This window comes from Convolutriloba macropyga, chromosome 6 (genome assembly GCF_964194025.1).
Source record: "Convolutriloba macropyga chromosome 6, txConMacr16.3, whole genome shotgun sequence".
Taxonomy (NCBI): domain Eukaryota; kingdom Metazoa; phylum Xenacoelomorpha; order Acoela; family Convolutidae; genus Convolutriloba; species Convolutriloba macropyga.
Window position 1 is genome coordinate 36,025,566 of NC_134473.1, and position 27,654 is coordinate 36,053,219.

General features: G+C 39.4%; 1 protein-coding gene across 1 annotated transcript in view; it reads left to right on the forward strand.

The window, feature by feature from the left end:
- LOC142340954 (uncharacterized) overlaps positions 1-26,968 on the forward strand; it is a 36,647-nt gene extending 9,679 nt beyond the window's left edge. Inside the window, exons 2-10 of the mRNA XM_075391739.1 lie at positions 3,944-4,061; positions 6,089-6,245; positions 6,707-7,060; positions 7,634-7,824; positions 8,294-8,434; positions 10,789-11,066; positions 24,627-24,792; positions 25,573-26,029; positions 26,531-26,968. Coding sequence (XP_075247854.1) covers positions 3,944-4,061; positions 6,089-6,245; positions 6,707-7,060; positions 7,634-7,824; positions 8,294-8,434; positions 10,789-11,066; positions 24,627-24,792; positions 25,573-26,029; positions 26,531-26,889 — 2,221 coding nt within the window. The 3' untranslated portion in view covers positions 26,890-26,968. The remainder of the gene's footprint in view (positions 1-3,943; positions 4,062-6,088; positions 6,246-6,706; positions 7,061-7,633; positions 7,825-8,293; positions 8,435-10,788; positions 11,067-24,626; positions 24,793-25,572; positions 26,030-26,530) is intronic.
- The last annotated feature ends 686 nt before the right edge of the window (positions 26,969-27,654 follow it).

The window sequence follows — 27,654 nt, forward strand, 5'->3', positions numbered from 1 at the left end:
TCGAAAATTCAGAGTTGCAACTTCTGGACAGACTCCACTACTGTTCTGCAATGGATTCACAGCTCCCACCGTAAGCAACAGGTGTTTGTTGCAAACAGAGTAGCTGAGATTTTGGATACAACTAAAGTTTCACAGTGGAATCATGTGAGTGGTATTAACAATCCAGCTGACATCGGGACACGAGCGATCAATGTTGACGAACTTAAGAGAAGCGAATGGCTCACTGGGCCGGCCTGGTTGAAGCTACGAGAGAACGAATGGCCTGAACAGTTGAATTTAACATTTGCTTCAGATGAACAAAACGACGAAATGGTCTTCTCAGCAAAGGTTGAAGAGAAGAAGCCGGTGATTCAGTGGGAACGATTCAGCAATTACAATCGACTAGTAAATACAATGGCATACATAAAGCGTGTATTCAAAAAACACAAACCGGCAACAAAAACATTAAGTGTTGAAGAAAGAGAGGATGCACAAGCAAGCATCTTCAGACTACTGCAGCAAGAACAGTTTACTGAAGAGATGAAATCTCTCAAGGCTGAAAGGGAAATTCCAAAAAACAGCAAAATCCTCCAGTTTTCACCATTCATAGACCAGCAAGGAATTATTCGTGCCCAAGGCAGAATAGGTAAAAGTCAATTGAGCTTCGAAACGAAGCATCCAATACTGTTACATTGGAAGCACCATGTAGTTGAATTATTCTTGCGAAATGAACATAAGAATAGTCATAACGAAGGTACTGAACATGTCAGAAACATAGTTCAGCAGAAATTCTGGATCCTAGGCATACGAAATGCTTTGAGATCGATCAAAAACAAATGCATTAGATGTCGAAAGGGAAGAGCCCAAACAAAGGCACCAGTAATGGCAGATCTACCTGAAGAACGATTAGTCGCATCAACAGTATTTTCGAATGTGGGCGTAGACTATTTCGGACCATTCACAGTAAAGATTGGTCGAAGAAACGAAAAGCGTTGGTGCTGTCTATTCACATGCCTTACTGTACGTGCGGTACATATAGAGATTGCACCAAAACTAGACACTGATTGTTGTCTGAACGCAATTATGAGGTTCATTGCACGAAGAGGCAAACCGGTCAAAATGATTAGCGATAACGGGACAAACTTCGATGGAGCTGAAAAAAAACTGGCAGAGTATATAGCAGCATGGAACAAGGTTCGAATTGAAGAACATCTGATTCAACAGGGTATCAGATGGAAGTTCAACCCACCTGCAGCACCACACTTTGGAGGAGTGTGGGAAAGACTGGTTAGGAGTTGCAAGAAGGCAATGTACGCAGTGCTGGGCAATCGATCAGTCACGGAGGATGTTCTGTCAACCACGATGTGTCTTGTTGAACAGACGCTGAATGCTAGACCGCTGACAAAAGTCAGTTCTGATGCTATCAATTTAGAAGCTATTACTCCAAACCATTTCCTACTTGGCAACAAGAACCTTTGTTTACCGTATCTATCAGGTGCAGAGCAATTTGTTGATCATAGAAAGCTCTTCCGACAAACACAAGCTTACGCAGACCTCATCTGGGACAGATTCCGTAAAGAATACTTGCCAACGTTGAATAGTCGAAAAAAATGGCAGACCACAACGGACAGAAGTCTTCAGCAGGGTGACCTTGTGTGGTTAGTGGAAGACAGTGACAATTGTGGATATTACGATCTGGGTCGAATAATCGAAACCTTTGAAGGTTCCGACGGAGTGATTCGATCAGCAACAATCCGAACGAAAGATGGATACTACAAGAGACCAGTAGTGACGCTCGCTCCAGTGCTATCAATGGACGAAGATGTTTTCACGAAGGAAAACAGGGCCGGCGATGTTGGAGCTGAGCTTAAGGAATAACAAGCTTGCGTAGTTGGGGAAAATAGAAACAAAACACTTTCTGTTGTCTTAGTCATTTAATAGTTATAGTTGAAGTTCTAGTTCTAGTTACAGTTTGTCACGTGAGAAAAAAGAGAAAAAGGGGGAAATAACAAAAGCAACACACAGAACACAACGTAGCAGCCGCAGAAAACGGCTTAAAGTATAACTCAGCAAAAAAATTGCAACAACAAATTGTCTTGAGCAGTAAATAACGTGTTACTGTGTCTTGAACTAGAAATATTCCTGAGCAGTAAATTGTTACTGTGTCTTGTATTCAAAATATTATTCTTGAGCAGTAAATTCTGTTACTGTGTCTTGCATCAACGAATTATTGGAGCTGAAATTCAACTGTTACAACCCCAACTTCTGGTATTCTCAACTTGTGAGTACAAACAGCAAAAGCCAACTTAGGTTTAAAATTAAATATTTTTGCACAAACAGGTCTTAGACATAAATTTTTGTCTTCGATTTGTTTTTTCTATCGGATTGTACTGGTATACATAAAGAGATCCCGTATTGTGTGATCTGTAGCAACCCAGTTCAAATTGATAGTTGAAAAAACTAAGATCAGCAAATAGTTACGAACTAAAATAGTTAATGCAACGGTAAGTACAGCAGAGTGGATATACAGTTACAAAAGCGAACTGCATAAACGAAGTATCCGGACAGATTTTGTAACCACTCAGAACGAACTGGGCGGTGTAAAACTTTCTTTGTGAAACACAAGGAGAGCAGCCGTTACATAGGACACTTGTCCAAATTAATATGCAAGCAGTTATTTTCAGACATTTAAATGTTCCGACTTAATTAAATGAGCAGGACAAAAATTATTTGGCATTTTAACCGTAATTTTCAAAATTTTGACGAAATAATTTTCATCTTTCAATTCCGGATGATATTAGCTATACAGTTTGCAAACATTATCGCCAGAGGCTTATATCTATTGTGCACAAATCAAAAACTTTAAACATTTCGACTTATGATTGGAAGCCAATCCGAAATATTATTACCAATGTCAACAAATGAGATCTGGGTTAAGGAGTTTCAGGAAATAGAAATTTTTTAGATATCCGTTTCTTTAAACAATCTTGGTTAATAGGAAATTTCTCGCTAGTTCAAATCATGAAAAAATAAACAATCATTTGGGGCACATTATTATCGCGTTATCCCACACAATCGAATTTTTAATGCAAATAATTGTATCACAATTTTGACAATTTTTCAAATCAACATTACGCTCTCATTGGATGAGTCCTCGTCGACAAAATTAGGAATATTAGGTTAACCTTGTTATGGTCATAACTGCCATCGGATATCAACCAGAGATAATGACGGTAATTTTTTAAAATGTGAGTCCATTGGTAGACCTTCAAAAAAATTTATGGTCAGCAATAACAGGCATCATATGAAATTTTGAAATTAAAGAGAATCCGTTGGATCCTTCCTTACTTGCCGTGAACAAGAATACTGCTCTCGTTAGCAAATGATACATCTGCAAATGATAAATTGAGTTCAATTTACAGAATCTCTAAAGAAACGGAACCATTAATAACACTTTGTTTGTGCCATTATAAAAGAGTAAATATATCAGAAATATCCGTCATGGGCGGTTAAATTAAACGGAAGAGATGGTTGGTGGGTTGGGTAGTGGACGGATGGTGGTGGATACCAACCGCAAAAAAACCGCTTCACACAGGCTGCCGGTAAGGTGTGGAATCTTTTCTTTTTCCTGGTGAACATTTTTTTCGAATGAATCGATTGAAATTAGGAAACTTAGTCTAGCGACATGGAAAGTACAAAACGCGTTTATAGAAAATCGACAATCACTATCAGTTTCTTAACTCGTTGCTTAAGAATTTCTGTTTTTTTATTACGCGGGATCGAACTATTCTGAGATTCTGAATTGATATTGTTTTTTTCATACTTAGCCTGATCAGAAATGGGACTATCCATTATAGTAAATACTCACCGATATAAATGTTTATTTCAATTGTATATAGTTATAATGAACTGGAGATAAGGAAACAGTTCCTTATGCAGAAAGTTTGAAAAAAATATTTTTCAGTGGTCTGACGTACATCAGGTCCCCTAGTCCAAAACAGCCCAGACGCAAGATCAACAGTGCCACCAGTCGCATCACACGCCCACGCAACTCTTCAACCACAGCTGCACTACAGCAATATGTTAGTAAAGTTATATGGCTCTTGGCGGCAGTTGAAACACCTTCGCCATCTTTGGCTTTCAGACATATTAAATATTTAAACTTATTAACACAAATTAGCCGCTTGCCACCAATAGAAGTTTCTACTAAATTTTATGTAATTTGAAGTTTCTTTCATACCAATTGGACAAAAAAGAGTTTTCTTGGATTTTTCCCTTTATAGATTTCACTCTCATCCCCACAAAATTACAAAGCTATTTCCCTACTATGTTTACAATTACGATAATGCTCTAACTCTTCGCCCACTTAGCTGAGGAGAGTGGGATCCGAAATCTGAAAACGATTATAATGTCTTTCGGAGTTTGATTATTCAATCTTAATCAGGATTTGGGTTTTCCCATTATAGCCCCTCTCCCCAGCTTAGTGGTCAGATACCCTATAGCCCCCCCCCCCCCCAGCTTAGTGGTCAGATACCCTATAGCCCCCCCCCCCCACAATCATGGTAAATATACCATAATGGGCGCTATATTTTCAGGGGGGCTATAATGGGAAAGACCCCTGGAGTTTAAGGAATCACAGTTATGTGACGAACGTTAACATTGCTGATAATAAGGATAATGCCTTCTAATATTATACATACTTGTGACTTCTAAATAAATCAATAAAAAGCGTAACCCTAATGCTTAAGTTTTTTATCAACAACGCGCATTTTTTTATCAATCAAGCGCAGAATCGCAGTTAACATTGAAAGTGTGTCCTGCAGCCAAAATCACTTCAGATAAGATTCACTCAAGTTACAGTTACCTAAGAAAGAGCTCTTGCTTAGGATTTTGGGCCAATTGTGGACAGCAATAGAAACATTTTGTCACTAATGTGCGCTGAGCATCAGTTTTCTTGCGTCAAAAAACCTCACGTTAACCGCGGAAACTGTTGGCGCTTTGCATAATCAATAAATTGAATTTTGCCACCAGTAACTTCACTAGGTTTTGGAGTAATTTAAAGACAATTAAAAAAAATTAATTGGTGAACGGATTCATAAAAATCCGTAGGTTTACTAATTGCGTATTAAAAAGACTCATTGCTGATTAGCTTTCACCAATAACTCAGATCTAGAGCATTTTTGGTATCTCAAGTTAATCTTAGGTACTTGATAACGAAGCTCTTATAAGCAATTTTTATCTCTATTGAAATGATTTTTGCGGAAAGCATTGAAAACGCATTTCATTCAATAACTACGGATTATAGTTACAAAATAATAGCACTCCTTACCCGAGCAATTCAATCAAGTCCCACGGGCAACTGAGGCGTGGCCATGGCCCGCGAGGTATAGCCAAATGATTTTTTGCTAATTTAGTGGTCCTAATTTTTATAAAAATTTATTTATGGGTGAAATGATAGATTGGTTAAATGACAGTGGGGTTAAATGATAGAGGGTTGAATATATCGGGGTGAGATGATAGGGGGTTTAATATATAGGGGTGAGAACCGGGACACTCAAAAACTCCAGTTGCCGAGTGTAGTGACATACATTGCCAGTTAAAAGGCACTTCTATTATATTATCTTGATATCACTAATTTCCACTCTTGCTCACTCTGTCCTTATCTGAAACATCTTGTCATGGAAAACAGTAAAAAGTGCGAGTATATATAGTGGCGCCAAGTAGCGCTCTAGTAACCATTGAATACCTGGTACGTAAAACAACAGGGTCTATTTAACCACAAAAATAAATGATACTTTTGAGCTCAGTTTGAATAAAAAATGTCGAGGGCATCTTACCAGTCACTCTAAGCAGTCAAACACCGTCACATATGATTTGTACGATTTCTTAGTACCCATGTGAGAATCGCACTTGGAAATTCGTTATGATTTGCATTACGTCATATATAATCCTTGTATGACCATTAAGAAATAACGACTTTGGTTGATCAGAGGCCATACTGAATTGATCTTGAATTTACCAGAGATAGAATTGATTTTGTCTGGGATGATGGAAACCGGGAACCATCATTTGCGTGTATATGTAGAATATGATTTGCTTTGAAATTCAGCGTCCCTCGACGTCTCTCTCTGCTCCGATCAACTTCAGAGGAGATGAGAGGATGTCTCTGTCTAGTGACATGTACAGGTGTGAGGCTATGAAGGAGGTTGGCAGGTTCAGAGACACCGAGTACTTCCACTACAATACTCTCACTCAGCAAAACATAGGTGAATATATTTCCATCACATCGAGGAGTTTATTATAAATTCATATTTACAGATTCCATAAAAAAACTTTTGACGCAAAATGGTAAATGTGTCTAAAGACAGACAGGGCAGGGCAGTTCTTAATATTGCCATATTTTCTCAAAGGTAACATTTCAAGCATCATTTCCAAGCTGAGCCCTTGAAATGGTCTCGAACTGCTTTGTTTTCAAAGGGGCTTTGTCCTTTACCTCCATGTAATGAATTAATTGAATATGGCACTTGTGCTCAAAAGTGAAAAAATATCAAAGCTCAAAGACAAAATTTTTCAAAAACATTTAAACTGCAATGTTTTGGAAGTTACTTACTGTAGACATTTCAAGCGACTCCGGTTTCTGAGGTAACATGATCAAAGTATTAAAATCTTACTCGAGGTCCTAATCTGTCTTCTCTTCTGAACGTCGTCCTTCCTCGTTTTTTTTCAGTCAATCGTCTACGCCAGGAATCTCGACTGCGGAGACTGAAACGCATGACACCACAAGACTTTGTTTTCTACAAGAAGTCACGCAATCAGAGACAAACCCTCACTCAATACTTCAGTCTTCGCATGGCTTTCCGGGTTATCAAGTGGAAAAACAAAGCACTGGCTACTCTAGCCAAAAGCAGGGCCAACACTGAGGAAATAGAGAAGCGGAGACTGTACATCAAGAGTTTGTTTAAGAAACGAGCTAAGGCTATAATGCTCATTTACAGGTGGTATAAGTCTCTCGTGGCATTCTCAATTGCAAAGACAGAGAGATCAGCTTCAGAACTGCAATGGGAGGAATCATATCTAAGAGGTAGCTCTTTTTTGTTTCTATAATTTGTAGTCAGAATTGACGGCGTTTATGTTTGCAACTGTTTTTATAGACTTCAATTCCGACTTCTGTGAGATAAGCATTTCATGCCTAAAAATCTTCTAAGTAAATTCGTAAAAAGGAAGAGAAGAATTCAATGAAAAAAGGCTCTTTTTCAACTACTAAAAAACATGCACGTCATCGAAGAACTTACTATGGTGATCACAAAAGTGGATAGCGCCAAAAACTTTCTGATGAACAAAGCTTTGTGGATACGCAAACCATGGGAACCATAACTTCAAATTAAAAATGGCACCCCAACTCTATCAACAAAAATAAGGACACCATAGAATATAGCAACCAATCAAAAATTTTCATCGCTGGAAGAAAAATTGAGGTTTGAAAAATGCCGCGCAACTCATCAAAGCGTTTTTTTGAATCACATCTGGGCCTTGTTGTTTTCCGCTTGCATTTCTTATTGTAATTGTATGTTTTTTTTCTACCATGAATGGGACGCTTTTCGAGGTCAGAATGTTTCTAGTCTGTTTAACTTCCGACCTCTGATGTCCTTTGCAGAACACCGTCACAAGAAATTTGAGTTCGACCGTGCGTCTTTTGAGCAGCAGAAGAAACAGACCAAAATGGCCAAATGGATGAAGGAGATATTGAGCAAACACCCTGCAGACAGGACTAAGAATGATGTGAAACAGCTGCATGATATGTTCAGGGGACTCAGTCACTTCGAAAAGTTCACCCAGAAAGTGCAGGTATAGAAATATTCTCTGTTAATGCCCTCCACGTGAATTTGACGGGATTCAATCGCGTACTTGAGACGAGAATTTTTCTCCAAAAAATAAGCGGATAAAAAATTTGAAAAGAACTTTAGGGGCTTCCGCTTCAAACGTTGCATTGTTTTATTAGAAAAAATAACAAGATGATTCACTGCAGATTTTTTCGTTATTTGCACAAAAACTGCGGAATTGGTCAAACTAAGAAACTTTGATAGACTTTGGTTTACGAAGTACAGGCAAATTACACTGCACATTTATCGTCAAATCTCAGTTGAGAAGGTTCTCAAGTTCGTAAAATTTCCAGGTTTAGAATTTTTCTAAATTAAATGATAATCCCTGAGAAATTGCTGTTCAAGCAGCTGAATTAGTTGATCATGCTTCGCGTTGCATAGAATTGGATCGTATTTTTGTTCAATTTTTTTCAGATGTCGCTTTATTTTTTCAGATAGAACTGAGCAGAGCGTGTACCCTACTGAAAGTAGAGCCGATGAGGGTAATCTTGCGTGAAGGTCACAAAGGTCAGGCCTTCTACTTTATCTACACTGGATCTGTCTTCATCAACATCACAGAGACAGCTAACGATAGGGTATGGCCGAGCTTTATAGATCTCAAGTTTCACGCGATCTAGAACTTAATTCACGCCGTTGAAGAATAAACTGGCTTTTAACAAGAAAAAGTCAAATTAAAAGAGTTGTCTTCGTTTTCTTTGTCAAAAGTGATCATTTCATACTGAATTTAAATCTACAGCTAATACCCCTACAATTTGGTTATCACAGCTTATAATTGTTTACTATAATTATAAAGTAGATCATCGAGTGCTCGCCACCGAGTGATGGGCATACGCCGGGGCCTAACGCCATGTCAATTTCAGTACTGAGCAATTTTAATCACAAGTCTAACTTAACTATGGACATGTCACATTTAAAACTTGTCAGCCTAAGTCTAAATGCAAATCTTGGCCAAGATTCTTCAGACGTCAAAATTGTCAGAAAAGAAAGACGGAATACGCTGAGTAAAATACGATGAACACTGTCAAAAATTGCTCGGGAAAACTTCACGAAGATTCCTTAAAATCCACAGTTTTCCTCAAAACTCCTCAAAGATGCCATATAAAACGAAAGTGTTGAATTCGGTGAAAATTATCTTGTTACCCTGTTGTTTGCACTGAAAAAGATATAGTTAACTGCGGATGAGAGTGATTAAATTGTCATGAGTGTCGTCACTCGTATTCGCGGATGACGCTATAATGCTGGTCCGTACTATACGATACTTAAACGACGGGGTTATTCGCGGGACCACATGTATAATTTGAGAGCTCAACCCCTGGTTCTACTCTTGGTATATAGTTAAGTATTAAAGAAAGTTAAATGCTAATATGAATTAATAAGTTATGTTAAACAACATTGAATGTGAACCGCGCATGAAGAGATAGAGCTGTCAAGTAAAAAAGATTGAAATAGCACTAGTTAGCACAGGTTGAATAATTCTAAGTTAAACTGTTACTAAGATAGATTTCAAGAGATGTTAATTTGAACTTACCTTAAATCCAAAATTGTGCTAAGTTAATAGTTTATGACTTAGAGAGTTTTTAGTTTAGAACCAGTCACAAAAAAATCTAAGTTAAAACCTATCTCAAGTAACTTAAGAGTTATTGGGGACCAAAAAGAGGTGGTGGTTGAGCGTGCAAGCTCCTTTTATACTTGTGGACACAAGTTTCTTTAGCATCCCATTGGATAGAGATAACAGTGTCGACAAAATTATCAAGGTTAGTTTGATATTCTCGAAGTGGCGTGATATAATCACGTCGTAGTATTCTCAGTTCAAGTTCATGATCTGAAAATAGTAGTTTATTCAAAACTACTTAGTAATTTGTTCACATGTTCAATTGGACTCTATCCAAATCAAGTTTGTGCTTCAATCACTATAACTCAATTCTCAAAATAGCACTAAGATGATCAAACAATATTATTGAGTGTAGCACATTTCAGTACATCCCATATCGGTCCATAAGTATTAAATCAAAACATCAAAAGTTACAAAGATAAATAATTTCGTTTTGCTTAACTTTATAATAATTAAGCATTAAAAGTTTTTGAGGTTGAATACTTTGTTAAATTTCATATTAGCTTCTTGTTACTGAGTTTTTCTTTAGAAGGAGGGATGACGATGTCCTGAAATACATAGCTGTACAAAATAGTGTGTGCAATTTTTTTAGGTGGCCTTGGTAGTGGACAGTTTGTAAATTTTCTTTAGAAGTTGTGCTGTAAATACATATGAATTTGAAAATTAGATTGAAGAATATACTTGTTAATTTGAGTGTCTATAATAACAAGCAAGGTAAAGCAAGCGAGGTTTGCAAAACTCTCCAGATATCCTAAAAATCTATTGTCCGCTTTCTTTTAGCACGTACTTACTTGAGATAAAATTCATTAGCCAAGCTAAATTGTGTCTGTGAGTAGTGTTATTGGTAGTGATAATTGCAAAACTGCTAATTGTCTGCTAATTAATCGCCAATTAGCCTTTCCTTGTTTTTGGTCTACATGGCAGGTTGTTAACTATCGTGGAAATTAGATACTGTAACCATGGTGAACAGTGATGGATGGTGTGGATATCTGTGGCGTTAAAAGCGGACTGTAGGGACGAAATCATGTCTCTGTTGTCGACGGTTCCTCAAAAACTGACAAATGTATCAGATTTTTCAATTTTGAAGCACATATTAACTAGTTTTTGTCTGCTCTTTCGGTTTTCCTGTTATCCGTAGACGCTTATAGCATTAACCTTAAAACATGGTATTGAAAAACAGTGACATTTTTGAGTAAATTTACTCGATAAAATGCACCATTGGCAGCATACAGAATATTTGTGGAAATGAAATTTTTACCAATCAGTGCAGTCTCCGTATTCTGTTATTTCTAAGTATAGAAGTTGAGGTCTTTTTAGAGGAAAACTCAATACCAAAAAACTCGTGCCATCCTTACGAGAGGTGAAGCCTTCGGGGAAGTAGCACTGCTGCGAGAGACGAACAGAATGGCGACTGTGATAGCGCGAGAGAGGTGCGAACTGCTCTGTGTTGACAAAGACACCTTTGCCAAAGTGTGTCCTCAGATGTTTGACGATGAACTGAAGAACAGAGTGGCATACATGCAGACTCATGATCTCTTTGTAGAGGGGTGGGATGCTCTGGCATTATACAACATGGCTTTGTCTTCATCTGTGGCGTGAGTATACAATAATGTTCTCAGTGAGTATACAACAATGAACTCAATAATGTTCTCATTTATTAAATGCGTTCGTCAATTTTTTTACTCCAGTGCGGATATACTTTGTGCCTAGGGTTAGTATAAAAATGAATTATTGCTGGATCATGTCCCCGCTTAGAGGTTATATAGTGCGCCAAATATTATGAGTAAAAGAAAAGCTTGCATTTGACGAAGACCAGAAACACAGTGCTTGGCAGGTCGCATAATTTATTACACTCTACTAAAGATTGTTGCAATTACTTGGTAAACTTTTTATTTTTTCATTAATAAAAAATTTCTCATGATGAGCTGTGTAATAGTTTCAATAGCCTGAACAGAATTTTAACAAGAACGAAAATATTCAAAGGCCCTAAGAAATCAATTACAGATAGCACTAATTGACAATGGGAGAATAAACGGTCACAGTTTCAAGCACACGTTAATTATAACCGACATTAGACCTTACTTCCGCTTTTAATGAAAATCAACAATTGAGTTAAGCTTGATCACTGATTCTCAGAGTTGATCAAGCACCAAATTAGTTGTCTCGAACAAATAAAGTTGTCTAAATGGTATAAAATGAGCAATAAACTGAGCCAACCACTTCAAAAAAAATTATTGGAAGTCTTAAGGCATGTTTCCTGGAAAATTTTATAAGAAAACGCAATTTTTTCTTCAAAAATAATCAAAGGGGATAGTTAAAAATAGTTAACAGTCACAGAAAAGTAGCATAATTGGCAAAGAGGATTTTTGTTAAGGTCTACGTTTGGTTCAATTAAAAAAATGCAAAGATTTTGCTAAATTTTTCTAAAACTGATTTGTCGTATCTGCAAGCCAACTGTCAGAGAATGTTGAGTTAAATTCTGCTACAAGAAAAACAATTGTTGAAGTTGAAACGTCAACAATTCCGAATATAAAGATTTATCAAAAAATTGGATGCAGAGAAAAATTTTGATGATAGTTGTAACTTGGAGAAACAATTTGTTTTGTTTGGGACGCAGGAAGAGCGTAAAGAACTGGAAAGGGAAAAAACAAACAAATTTATCTTTAAAAAACGAGTTGATGAACAAATATTTTTTGGAAAGTTGCAGAAATGCGATGTTACCATAAAATTCAATTGAACTCTTGGAGGTTTGAAGAAAGAAAAGGGGTCTAAAAAACAAAGTGTAGCTCTCGGAAGTTTTCAGAAACTGCAAGTAGAGCAATTTTCGTTTGCATTCTACTATCAGAAAAACTATTGTTGAAGTTGAAACGTCAGAAGAGCGTAAAGATTTGCAAATAGAACAATTAAATATGCAGCATTGAAATGGTACTATAAAATGCAATTGGATTTTTCGAACAACGAAAAGAGGTTCTAAATTAGATAGAGTATAGTTCTCGGAAGCCATCGGAAATTCGAGCTCAGTCCTACGTTTTAAGTTCTAATTGCCTTATGATTCCTGGAACAATACCCTAACAGAAACTGTTTGACCTATTCAAACCTCGGCATTTTTTACGTTCCAATATTGACGTTCATCTTCATCCTTTTTGATTTATGCGTTGCCCGGATTATTAAATATAACACAAAAATTTAACCGAATAGTGGTTTAACGGCGGTTTTCCAAACAAGGTAAATCACAGTTGCTCTGATTTTAAATTTTATTTCTACCTGTTAGAACATGACGTTTGCAATTGAGTCCCGGGACAAGGCTAACTATATGTTCTTACTTGATAAAAAAAATAAAAAATGGATCATTTCAACACTCTTCCTTCGCAAAGGGGGAGATTGTTGAATAGATTTTAGGTGAGAAATCAGAAAAAAGAATTAAGCTTATCATGCATGCGCACTGTATGTTATGCTTAATAGATTAAATAATACATTGAAATGGCGGTTAGCCGAAAGCTAATATAAAGCTAAAAAATTTCTAATTGGCAGACCAGTGTGTGAGCTTCTCGGCTTCACCGTAATAAGTGGCCCACGATATATGAGCTTATCTAGACTGTAAGCTGATTACATATGTTAACAAGAATAGCTAAAATAGGGGTGAAAATTCATTACTAGGTACCAGAAGAGTAGATTTTTTGCATTTTTTTCTTCATGAGACAATTTTGGGTAAAGTTGATTCAAATTAGCAACCTGTTCATTCTTCTAAAAAATCTTTTAAACTGTGCTGCATGAAATTCCACTCTCTTCTGGATTTCTACTAACACCAAAAGGTGAGTTTAAATTGATGAGTGCATAAATATTTGCCAAATTTCCAGTTCCTTTACCCATCTCATTTCAACGCCTATTTCGCCGTTTAAAATGTGAAATAGTTTCTTTTCGTTGCCAAGCCATTAATTTTTCCCGTGCTCTTCATCAAAAAAGTCACCATGGTCTCTGGTCTCAGAGAAAATTTATGCCACGTGAATGTTAAATTAACTACCAAGAAGAAAGTCAACCTATTTAATTAATTGGTTCGAAAAGCTGTTCGAAGTTGAACTGTTGAGTTCTTTAACCTACTAACTAACACTCGGATGGCGATCTGAGGGACTTTGTAGTCAGTAGGCAGTTTTTCTGTCCATAACTTCTGTACTCGCGATTTATGATGCAGTTAATCGGGGGCGTAGGATATTAGTCGAAAACTCGATTAAGCAAAAAGAATTTCTGCATCAATCAAGTATAGCTGATAAATACAGTCTATCGGAACTTTCTCAATTCTCAAGTAAACCACGATAAAGCTACTATATTGGAATACATCAAGGCAAAAAAGCACATCTAAATGGCCCGGCAAATCTATCTGTATTTGATAGCAGGTATTCTGTCTGAGCCGATTTCCGGCTCAGATTGGTCACCGATAAGTTTTCGTAACATAAAAATATTAAGCCTAAAAAGAGCGCAATCGATGTAGTATATCATTAGGCTCAACGAAAATTATGTTAAACGAATTTTTTCCGAGCTTTCTATGCCAAATAGAACGTACTTTGTGTGCAATTAATCTCTTTGTAAGGCTTACATGGTTAAGAAATTATGACGTAATAGATTGTTCATTTCTCGCTTTGTTTTCTCGCTGCTCTTTTATTTACTCAGTAACATCCTCCGGCCCGGAAGAAAATGTTGGGAGGATTGGTACAAGCTTAACCAGTGGGCTGATGAGCAATCCAGACGACGCGCGTACGACGGCGGAGCGGGAGGCGCTCTCGGAGCCGTAACGGAGTTCTTCAAATTGAGCAGTTGGATAGTAACCCCTAGGTGCGGTTCAGCGCAGGTACATACTCCTTAAGTCAACGTGCCCAAATTGCATTGACGTAGGACTGTGCACGGGCGTACCGCTTACGATGATCGAACTCGTCGGCGCCAACGATAGACGGATTTCCGGTTGCTTGATTACCGAGTAGAAAATGGTAAGGTGTTATTGCGCCTAGGTAGGACGGGTCGCCGCTTACGGGCGTTAAGGGACGTGAGTTTAGTGCGTATTCGACCAGACAAAAAGTAGTGTTCAACACCTCATCTGTGAGGCGACGCGTACCGAGGATAGTGTACAGTACTCTTTTAGAACTACGAACTAACCTCTCACAGATGCCACCTTGGTGTGGCGCACTGGGTGGATTGAACCTCCACTTAATGCCCTTATGTGCAAGTTCGGGGGCAATGTTAAGCGTATTCCATTTGTCCACACATTCACGGAGCTCTTTCTCCGCTCCAATTAAGTTCGTACCAATATCCGACCAAATCAAAGCAGGAGTACCCCGACGGGAGACGAACCGCTCCACTCCCATTACACAGGAACTAGTGTACATGGACGGGACAACTTCAACATGGACAGCACGATTAGTGAGACAAGTGAAGAGAAATCCCCACCTCTTCTCGGTAGTCCGACGAACTGTGACGTAGAATGGGCCGAAGTAATCAACCCCGGTGTTGGTAAAAGGAGGAGACTGGTATGCGAGTCTCTCCTTTGGGAGGTTTGCCATAGTCAGTTGAATGGTTGCTGCACGGAACTTTCTACACAAGACGCAGTTTGATTTGATGGAACGCAGTGTGGAACGTAGTTTAAGGATAGCATAACGTTCCTGTACCTTTGACCTTAAGTAATCGATGCCCTGATGATGGTTCTTCAAATGAGTATGCCGCAGAAACAGTTTAACAAAAGTATGACGCGCATCCAGCACGATAGGATGCTTAGTGTCAAAGTCAATTTCCCCTAGCCGTCGGAGTCGACCAGAAGAACGGATGAGACCATGAGGCCCAATAAACGGAGTAAACTAAGCAATGCGGCTGCTCTTCTTAACGGATTTGTTGTCAAGAAGATCCTTTCTTTCAGTATTAAAGGACTCTCCCTGAACCAAGTACTGGAGATGCGGCTCGGCTTCGTCAAGCTCAACAGGGTCGGCTATGCTGCCGTCTACGGTAAGGTAACTTTCATGAGATGGTAAATGAGACGGAGCACATATGCGATGACACGAAGTAATTTTTGATGAGAACTGAACTTATCCAACGAGATTAGATTAATGCTTTGTTCCTTAGGGAGCTTGGTTAAGGATGCGGCTAGAGATGCGATGGAGTCATCTTCTTGTTCCTTAGTTACAACGCCGAGCTTGATGTTATCAACGACGTCCATACTTGGTACAAAATGGAATTGCTTAGTTCTCAAGAAGTCAGGACCCCTCACCCAGCTACTGGATTGCAAAACTTCAATGGACATACCACGCGTGCCAGCATCTGCCGGATTATCACAAGTGGCGACGTGGTTCCATTGGTCAACGCTGGGGTTCTCCAGGATTTCACTAACACGATTTGCAATGAAGATGGGTTGTTTGTTTATTGAGTTTATTCACTGCAAGACGATGGTACTATCTGTCCACATAAAGACTTTGTCCACAGTAACCGTTAACGCTCGACAGATTTCCCTTTTTAAACGGGCAACGAGGAGAGTGGCCTGTAATTCCAACTTAGGATTTGTCATTACCTTCATAGGTGCAACACGGGCCTTGCCCAAGACAAACGCCAGCTCTGTTATAAACTCCCCGGAGGTGCAAAATACTTGAGCCCTAAGAAAACCTACTGCACTGAATACGTCTTGCGAGCTGTCACCAAACATGTGGAGTTCAAGATGTTGGAATGGTCCTGAAAAGTAACTTCTCAGTATAGTGATCTCAGCTAACGGCGGCAGTTCCACACACCAAGCAAGGAATCTGTCAACTGTGTTTTTAGGCAACTCGTCATCCCAACTTTGTCCATTGACACGCCAGATGTCTTTCAAGATTAAACGAGCACCAACAGTAAACGGTGCGACAAGACCAATTGGGTCGTAGACCTTTGACACTAGACTTAAAACCAAGCGCTGTGTTAGACTTTTTGTGATGGTGCTGTTAGTACCTCTACTCACAGCGAGAGTATCGTTGTTGTGATCCCACTTAAGCCCAAGCACGTACATTGATTCCTCCTTGGATGAAATGATGACCTTCGGTTCAGTGGATTGAGCTGACCCATCAATTCGGTCAGCCAGATCTGGTACATTGCTTACAAATTTAGTAAACTTGAACCCACCTAGATGGAGATGTACCAATTCCTTCGACCTAATGAGGGCCCTCTCGGGGGATTCCACTGAGTCTAAGTAATCGTCCATGTAGAAGTTCTCTAGGACGGCTTTTGCAGCTTCTGGGTACTCCTTAGCATTATCACTTGCCGTGCGTTGAAGTGCGTAGTTGGCGCAGGTGGGCGAATCTTTTGCCCCAAAGATGTGGCGTGTATACTGGTGTACCACAACATTTGATGTGGGGTTCTCCCGCCACAAAAAGCACAATGATGGCTGATCACATGGTAACACTCCAGCCTGGAGGAACATTCCCTCGATGTCGGCGGATACGGCAAATGGATGTTGTCTGAACCGTAGGAGTACATAGATTAGGTTTTGCAGTAAGTCAGGTCCGGTGAATAATGAATTATTAAAAGATGCGCCATGGAAATTAGCTGCTCCGTTTAGTACCCTGCGGACCTTGCCCGGCTTGTTCGGGTTAACAACCGGATGGTGTGGTAGGTACCACTCTCGTTCCGAGCGGCTTTCCAAATTATTAGCATCTTTGGCCCTTACTACGTAGCCATTGTCTAAGTCCTCTTTGATGGTATTCGAGTACTTTTCCCATAAAGTCTGATCTTTCATTAGCCGCTTTTCCAAAGATTTTAATTGAACCAGCGCTGAGAAATAATTGTCGGGCAGTTCGATGTTGTTGTCAGTCCATAGCATTCCGACATTGTACCTTATTCCATTATGCACTGTGATGTCTTCAAGAATATCATGCACACGCGCATCTGACGTGGATCGTGGGTCTACTTGTTTAAGTGCGCCGTACGACTCCATGTCGTACCAAGAGTTTACCTGACTAGCGAGTTCAAAATCCTGCTCCATATTTGCTTTAAAACAAGTCGAGACTAAACCTGAAGACGACGGTAGAGGGCCACTTAGAACCCAACCTATGGGTAAGCGAACAGCGAAGGGCGAGCACTTCTCGTGGGCAGCGAAGTACTCTAACTGGCGGATGGCATGATACACATCCTGTCCAAGTATCATTTCAATGTTTCCATAGCAATATGTAACTGGGTCTAGAACTGCTAGGTGCAGGTATGTTTTCTGAAGTGCTTTAATGTTGATGACATTGGCGCCTACATACAAATATTCCTTCACGTAAGGACTGAGCTTAAATGGTTCAAATGCTTGGTTGTCGCTCGGTGTTACAATTAATTCAACTAACTTAGTGTCTACAACCTCCTCGGTGTTTATACCCTTGACTGTTAGTTTCAATGTTGTGCCGTGCAAACAAAGCCTATTCGCAAGATCATTGGACACCCAAGAGTTTCTTCAAGCGGTGTCGCACGAAACTAAAGCCGTGGTATCTTTAGCAGAAGAGCTCTTCAACTGTAATTCAGTCACCTGAAGGAGGCCTTTCACATTACTCACAAATGACAAAGTGGTGGTCTTACTCGATGATTAGACACTAGAAAGTTTACTTTGATTTGCGCCAGCATTAGAATTACTATTGTTGTTTGATGGGGTTTTGGATGGATAAACTTTCCCAGCTCCATGAAGAAGTGTATTATGGGAGCTGTTGCAACCGTCCATCCTGCATTTCCGAGGATTTTGGCATTGCCTGAACATATGCTTTTCTCTCAAACATGAGAAACACAGCTTTGCTTCCGCCACTACTTTTTCTTGCTGAGTGGGAGACTTTTCTTTAAATACCCTACACTCCCAGATGCGGTGGTTACCTTTACACACAACGCAGCAAGGGGTTGGAGGCGTTGCCGATGTTGAGGCTGGTCTCTGAGTGCCCTTAGATTGCGTTTTAGCAGCAAAAGTTCTTGAGGCAACTTTGGTCTTTACTACTGAGTTGGTGTTATCCTCAGTTCTTGCCTTTGATGAAGTTTGTTTCATTAAATCATGTGCCTCCGCCTTCTCCTTCAACCAATCGTTGAAGTCAAGGAGTGTTGGCTTAACCCAATGTTTCTTCACTGTAAAGAGTGACCAAGACTCTTTTAGATTGGGCGGCAACTTTTGCACAGCCGTGTTAAGAAGTGAGGCGCTCTTAAGGTCCGAGTCATATGAAAGTGATTTAAAGACCCCAACAAGACTTGAAATTGTTGCAGAAAAGTTTTTGATGTTATCACTATTGTGCATTTTTAGAAAAGGAAAAGAGCTGAGTTTGTCTAAGTGTGCACTGACTACTGCCTGTGGTTGGCCAAAATTACGTTCGAGTGTCTTAAGTGCGTCCTTATACATTACACCACAGTATGCGAACTCAGCGATGGCGGTTTTAGCTTTTCCAGTTACAAGGATTTTTAAGTATGTTAACCTGACATCATCAGTCAAGGACTGTGCGTCTATGGCGCCATTAAATTGTCCGAAACATTCGTGCCACTGCAGTGGATCACCATTGGACTGTGACAACTTCCACTCGGGAAGTGGATCGTTCTTCTTACAAGTAATTGCCTCTGCCAACTGCTTTATCAAATCCGCAGAGTCCGAAGAAGGATCCGAAGGGGTGGGATGCAGCGGGCCACACCAACACAACGAGTTCGGAACGGTAGCTCCAAACGTTGGCGGAATGATCGGAGTGACAAAGGTGGGGGCGATACCTGTGGAAGAACTAAAGGGATTCGCTTGCATGAAATCTGATGTTACGTAATTTTGAGGGCCTGCTGCTGCTTGTACATGAGAAGAGCGGAGCGATGTAGTAATATGAGGGTTGATTAACATGGGCGGTTGTACGGTGTATAAGTTTGCAGATGTTCGGAAAAGTGGTACTGCATTAGATGGGACTGCTGCCGGAAAACGGCAGACATTTGGATCCGGAGGAGCAGGAGCTGCGTGGGTTATAGGGACAACATTTTGGGGCTGAAAACTCTTTTGTGGGGGTGGTGGATGAATTAATTGAGGTACAAAAACGTTTGCAGAGGAAATGAATGGTGCAGGCGGAGAATGGGGTAACAGATTGTCATTATTCGCTACGGAGTTAGTGGCGTGTAGTGGGAGTGCTTGTAGCGGCGAAGGAGGAAAGCGGAATGCTGGTGGGATTAACGGGAAATGCGGTGGTGCGGGGTTTAGAACTGGGGATGGAGGGGCTGGTACATTTGTGTGCCTGTTGCGGATTAAGTGCTAGCGGAGCATTAACGAGTGTATTTAAAGGTGGTGAACGCGGAGGGCTGACTAAAATCAACTGTCCCGGCATGCTCGGCCTGCGAGGGAAGTGATGATCTAACTGTAAACCATCGAAGTGCATTGTTGCTTGAGACAGTTGTCGGGCTGTGTTTGGGGCGTTTAGTTGAGTTGGCATACCAAAGTTTATTGGTGATGATGGAGGCGTATATTGAGGCTATCGCTGCTCTTGCATGATGCTGTTTGCAACATGTGCATCATTGGTTACATTGGTTCTACTACTTGGTTCTTGCGGCTCATGGACAGGGAGGTTGATGTTGGCCTCAACTTGACCATGTGTATTGAGATTGGAGTGTGAGTTTAGAAGTTGGGCTGAAGAAGGTCGTTGGACAATTGCTTGGTTTGATTGTGCGATGCAACCAGAGAAGTGCAAACTCGGTTTGTTTGCGACATCAGCCATGTTCCCGGCCGATGACGAATTAACCCAATCTTGAACAAGTTTCTTGCTCTTGACTAAACTTCTTTCGGTAAAGAGCCCACTCATTTTGCCTGTACCAGACCCGTCTGCTGATGATTTTGTCATCAACTTAATTTCCTCAAGGGCTGCAGCAGCTACTTCCTTGCGATGATCCTCCTCAAGCTGCTCAATTTCCAATTCCCGAAATATTGTTTGCTTTTCAATTTCAAGACGCTGTCTAGCAATGCGAAGCTTTGCCTCATGTTGCTTCTCAACTTCCTCCCTTTTGAGTCTTGATATTTCTAAGTCTCGTTGACGCTGACTTGATCTTTTTGAGGAAGTCATATGTGAACCTGATCTTGAATAGTGAGAGGTATACAGCTCTGCTGTCTCTTTGTCATGGACCGAATTGATATACCCTCGAGCAGCAGCAATGAACTCATATGTTTTTTTTTGTTACAGTCTCTAACCATTTTTCAAGGTTCTTACAGGCAGCATCTGGATCTTCAGTCTTTTGTGCCAGATCAAAGAGCTCTTCATTCTTATCAACTACTCTAGTAAAAGCATCCTTGCACTTAACAATCAGACGTTCGATCTCAACTTTCCTGTCTTGCTTATCAACAGCATTGTTAATTTCACCAAAGATGTTATTAAGTTCAGCCTCTAATTTTGCCCTCGCACTATAAAGTTTGTTAAATTTGTCCGGCAATGTTGCCATGATCTTATCAAAACAGGAAGCAAAAGTTTAATTTGGTACTACTACAAAGTACACACACATACCACAACACAACACAAATGGGTTAAACCGAACCCAAGTGTGACGGTTTGCCTAGCAAACCGCCAAAAAGCAAAGTGGTTTGTCGAGTACAATAGTACCCGGCGAAAAGGAAAGAACGGTGAGCGCAGAAAGCGCGACACGGGACAGAACGGGAGACAGGAAGAGGCGCCGAGCAAGTAACGCACGACTCAACGGGAAACTGGACGGACAAACGGGAGCGTCGGGTGAACAGCGCACGACGAAGCGGGAAAATGGCACAGGCAGGGCGGAAACGTCGGGCGGAGGGCGCTCGACGAAACGGGAAAACGGTACGGACGAGAAGGAAACGTCGAGCGGATAGCGCGCGACGGGACGGGAAACCGGGGTAGCACGGGTGGGAGACGGTAAACCACAAGCGAGGAGGCGGGAAGATCAATGCTAGCAGACCACAGCAACGAATTCAACCAATCAAACTAGCCGTAACTCCAGAATAAACTTAAGTCACACCCTAGAAAGAGGGAGAGAAGCTACTGCCAGGTAAACTAGCACAAAACATTATGGGACTTTATCTATGGTATCAAAACATCAAAAAATTAGAATAATTTACGGCAACGAAGTAGTATAACCAAAAGTCGAAAGGTCAGGAAACTTAATAGCCGTAACTCCAGAGCAAACTTAAGTCACACCCTAGCAAACCAGCATACCCAGACAACAGAAGGGTATACTACCAATATTAATCAAGCTACAACAAATTGCTAGCAAGCAAGTGTGGTGAAAGTCAAGAAACAAACCAGCCGTAACTCCAGAAAGAACTTAAGTCACACCCTAGCGAGGAACGAGACTAAACAACCAACCAGCATACTAGCAGAAAGTAAATTTACTACAGCAAAACTCAACATACTACATAATACAAGATATAAACGGGGATAGAAGGAAACACGGCGACTCCCACAACAACGCAAGACTAAGTGACATTCAGGTTATCAAAGGCTTGAGTGAGTTCTGCCTCCTCGAAAGCATGCCGGGTGCGGAACGTTTTACGGCGGCGCTTTGAAAGTTTTTTTGGTCGGGAGCGTGTTATTAATGACCGGAGGTTGTTCTTATGTGCTGACAATATAGTGAGTGTTTTCAGCTCAAGCGCAGGCCTTCGGTGTAACGCTTTGTACTCTTTAAGTAAACTAAGATCTTTCTGTTTACGTCTGGACACAATGTCTTTCACTAAAGGGATGGTAACTAGAGTACTACGCTTGAGCTGATTGTAAATATTAGGAGGTCCCTCTCTGGGGCAATACACTATAGCTTCTATGCGCTCCTGATACTCTTCAAGCACTGCAATAACCTGCGAAGGTGTTAGAGGCTTATTGTTGTTACTGCGATGACGGGATAATGAATTGTTCACCACATCATGCCATATAACTAGCCTCTTTTTATCACGGAAGAAATGACTCAATTGGAAATGAGCAGTTTTTCGTACTTTCACCGCGTTAGGATGGGCTTGTAACGCTTCAGGCAGAGTTTTTATGGCGTGATGCAGTGAACTTGCAGCTTATAAGAAAACCATATAATGTGTTTTACAACATAATTGATTTGAGCTTTGCTCAAACTCCGAACCCTGATGTTAAGTGCACAATTTTCACGAGTTACCAAGAATAAGCGCTTATTTGCAAAAAATTCAGTTATCTGATTCTTTTTTTTGTGAAGTTTGAAAAACTTGACCAAACTTGTTTTTTTTTTACAACGCTTTAATCTATTTAACTACTATATAAGTATGCTAGAATGATCAGATAGATTTTTTTTCTCAATTTTTCAAATTTGGTCAATTTTTTCAAACTTTTTTTTTGCTTCGCTGATTTTATTTCGTATAAGACTTTACCCGTTCCAATTACTAGTATTTAGCCAGATTTGGTCAATTCCAAAATGTTGACCAAAAATTTTCAAATTCGATATTTTTCAACAAAAAAGTGTATGGGGTGGGCTATCGGTGACCTGGATAATAGATTTTTAACTGTTAATATGGGTATGAAACGGAAAAATGAGGGGATACATAGATTTGCCGGTAAAATATAGCATCAAGAAGAGGGAAAGTTGATGAGAATTTGGATGAGTCTTACAAGTTTTTTTGACGTCAGAATCGACTCTTCAGATGTCATGAGTTGCCACTAGAACCTCATTTTCACCTCGAGATCATACTCCTTGCGTTTCTCCAACAGAAAAAATTTGGCGTCCATGTCAATGTGATATTTCCACGCAAGCAAAGAAAGTATTCCAGTAAAGTGTTCGCCACACATTAGGGCATATTGATCCACGCTGGGAAGTAATCCAGTATTAGTCACCCTTGAAGAAAATGGAAGACAAAGCACGCATGTCGACAACAGAACTGCTTCCCAATAATTTAGTGAGACAATTTTGGACAACTCTCTCAAAAAATCACCAATTTAAGGCAGGAGTAGAATTAAGGCTGTTTGTGGTACACGCTGCAAAATATTTTGGTAATAACATAAACTAAGGCAAGCTATTCTTCGATTATTTCCGAGAATTCAAGTAACAAATTACCATTTGATCATAATGACAACACATTGGCTCGTCTCGTGGACAATAGCTGTTGCTGCAAAATTTCATCATACTGCATATTAATCTATTTGATAAGTTTATCACAGCAATTAGGTTAAAACAAACAAAAATGCGGGTTCGTAAGCCGTCGCGGCATCAAAATTATAGCTGATAAATACAGTCTATCGGAACTTTTTCAATTCTCAAGTAAACCACGATAAAGCTAAAATATTGGAACACATCAAGGCAAAAGAGCACATCTAAATGGCCCGGCAAATCCATCTGCATTTGCTAGCAGGTATTTTTTCTGAGCCGATTTTCGGCTCAGATTGGTCACCGATACGTTTTCGTAACATAAAAATATTAAGCCCAAAAAGAGCGCAATCGATTTAGTATATTATTAGGCTCGACGAAAATTATGTTAAACGAGTTTTTTCCGAGCTTTCTATGCCAAATAGAACGTATTTTGTGTGCATTTAATCTCTTTGTAAGGCTTACATGGTTAAGAAATTATGACGTATTAGATTGTTCATTTCTCGCTTTGTTTTCTCGCTGCTATTTTATTTACTCAGTAACATCAAGAGAAAACTACGAGGTAAACTTTTGTGGAAATTATGCGAATACTAATTGAGGCACTTAAAATAGGTACTGCAATACACGCTTATTAAAAAAATGTAGGCGTGTGATCATAAAAATAGTCGCCACAGAAACATAGTTTACGAAAACAATTAAAAATTGAATAATGTTCTCGAAATTTGGGCATTTTCACAAATTGAGTTTAATTCCAACTCAACCAATTTTCCCGCCCTACATTTTTAACCCGGTAGCTCTAAATTATTTACCTTAAAGCAATTGGCAAGCAATTTTAAATGTTCACTATCCTGTTACTTTTTTAATCAAATTCACTGGGCTTGGTAACACTGAGTACAGATAAAGATATGCAAAACATTAAAAAAGGTACTCTCAATTCATATGTACTTTAACTTTTTTAAAAATGTGAAGATAATTCTTAGGGACACTTGAGTACTTTATAGCGTCAACTGAATTTTGAAGTACCGCTTTTAAGTGCTTTAATCGTTTTTCCTGATGGCTATACGAATTTCGTTCGCCTCTAACATTCCATCTCCGTGAATTGGTACTGACCAATAGTTTTCTGAATTTAGAGAGTATGCAATAAACCAAGTGATCAGCAAGAATGCCTTCGATGACCCAGAAATGTACTTTGTCATGGACGGATTCTGCACAGTGGTCAAGTGCCTCTCATTGGACGAACAGCCCTCCAAACCAACCAATAGCATAACAGTCACAGTCACTCCCGATCCAGACGCGGTAATGGCTTTAAACTTCGTTTGATGACAATGATCTTCGTTTGTTCAAAAATGTTTTTTCGAACAGCGAAAATTACATTTTTTTAAGCAAATATAAAAGTTTTTTTTCAAAAATTACGACGAACTTAGTACTAAAAACATACTAGAAGATTTCACTGCTGCTAAGAAATAGTTAGGCATAGATTTTAGTAAGCAAAGAAAGTCAGGGGAGCAATTCAATGAATATGAACACACGGTTGTGGTCGCCATCGAGAAGTTACCAAACTCCGAGGGAGAACCGAGTTGTTGATTAGCTTCGAGAGGGCCTTTTAAATCAACACTCGTTGAGATTGCATTTGCATAAATTACATAATTTCTTAGCTGATCAGATACTATTTTTCCACCACTTTTTTCTCGTGACTTTTCATACAGCAGCAGCAGTGGCGATAAAATATCGACGGGAAAAATAAATCCAAAGCAGAGGGTTCCCACTTTTTAGGTTTTCATATTATTCAATGGGTGCTATAAATTGTTTCATCGATAGAACAAGCAACTGTAGCTAACGCAGCGAAAATTGATCTTTCTTTTATAAGTTCTGAATAAAAGGAATAAAATTCTGAAAACAGTCAATTACTAAAAAAAAAACGGTATAGCTATTTTTTTGATAAATGAGCAAAACCTGCATTGCTAAGTCAACTTCTACCTTTTTTCAGCCAAGTTCAGTCTTTCAAGCATTCAGACAAAGGAAGCTGAAATAGAAGGGAAATGTAATTATATGTTTTAAAAGAACTCTTTGCTACAGGACAGTGACAAGGCCAGCAGCTCCGTCGACTTCGTAGACCTTCTGAACGACCAGGCCAAAGTGAAGAAAAAGAGTTCAGCAGGCGAGGAGCTACGGAAAGTGAGCGAAAGCCGAGAAATTACTAAAGACAGTTTATTTCACGCTATGGACATGACGTACGATAGTGACATTAGCGGAACAAGTTCCTCCAAAAATAGGGACGTTCTTGAACAGCTAATGAAAGAACAACGCGAAATGGATTTCACTTCCAAGATCAAACTTCAGCGAGACAAAGAATTAAAAACTATGAAAAACTCCACGAACTCGTTCACTGTGTTTATGAGTTTGACCGAAAAGGCAGCGCGGTTGAAGAACAAAACTGCAGTTTTCATGCAAGTTGGCAGATTGCAGAGAGGGGATGTGTTCAACATTAGGGACTCATTGGGGGCAGATGAGAACCAAAATGATCTCATTCTAGGTAAAGCTTCCATTCAGTTTTGTTCTGGAAACGTGCAGTTGTTTACATTAGCTGAGGATAAAACTAGCTAAATACGAAAAATCGCTAAATTTGTGTTTCAGCTTCTAGGGAAAAATATTTTGACCGATGCATTTGCCCAGTGAAATAAAGCTTGATATTCTTGCTAATAAACATGATAAAGCATGGTTAATCTTACGCAGACCTTGCCATGTTACATAAAGCAAAAAATATCGTAATATCTACAAAGTTGCAAGATCATACCAAAATAACCCATGACAGTTTTGGCTTATCAAGATCTTGACAAGGTGTATCGTTTATTTTCATCGACAGTGCATAAAAATAAACGTTCAGATATCTGCATTTTCTCGGCGATCAACTACCTTATAAAGACATTTTTCTGCTGTCAACAATTTCGAGTAATCACTGACGTGGGATTGGTAGAACTAGAGCCTTCTAACTATTGAGAAAACAATTGTTTCATAATTGGATTTTGTGTTCCAGTTAGCGAAACTTGCAAAGTGCTGAAAGTGAAAGTCCTCGACTTCATTCGCAGTTTGCGCAATCAAGACGTGTATCTGTTGCTCATCAATAAAATAAAACACCTGAAATCTTTCTGCCCAGCTGAAGAAGACATGATCAAATTATATAGGAAAAACTGCAACTGGGAAGCTTATAGGCAATCAGTTATTAACAAAGCTAAGAAGAAGAACCCGGCACAAGAAAAAGCGGAATCTGAGATGATGCGAAAACTTGGGAAACCCTGGCGAGCTGATCCAGATAACTGGCTCTGTACATTGAGAGAAAAACAAAGACAAATGGAGATCAGAATGAATCAACCACTAAAACCTCCAATTTATTAGATGTTCTTTAGCGTGCTTTGTTTGAAATATGTTTTGTAAGTTTTTATTTCGTGTTTCTATCAATTCTTTTTCTATGTGATTCCAATGTTAACTCAGGACTATGAATTGATATCTTCAAAAGCAATAAATCTTATCTAGACTCGAATGAATACTAGAAATACAACATTCAATGTTGTTTCCAAAGTATTCTTTCCAGTCGTTCTTGAAAAAAAAAACAAAAATGATTATATTTGAATGCACATTGAATTAAGTTGAGGTAAAATCTCATGTGATGGTCTCATCTTACATTTACCTTGAAGCTTTCTTTGTAACGCATCGAGTACGAAAAGGCACAATTTTAATAAATTTTGTTTCTTAATTTCAAAATAATTTTGGAACAAAGAGAGATCTGATGATACAAATTTAAACGGAAGGAAAAAACAATAGTTTGTAATTTAAAAAAAGTGCGGGTGAAATGGATCAAGAACAATTTTCGATCTGTGACTATTGCTTATTTTTTCATTCTAACAAAAGCTGTAAAAGATCCCAAGATGAACTGATTTCGATAAGGAAGGTCAGGTTTGACCAATTTACTGCAGATGAGTGTTTTTTGTTTCAAGTAAACTTTATCTGCTCCCGGGTTGCTCATCATACAAAAATACCAGTAATCATACAAAGTCATATATGATTCCAGTTATCATAGACGGTCATATATGATTTGTGTGATATCCTGGTAATCAAACAAGGATCATACAACTTTTTAAAAGGTCATAATTGTCACTCCCA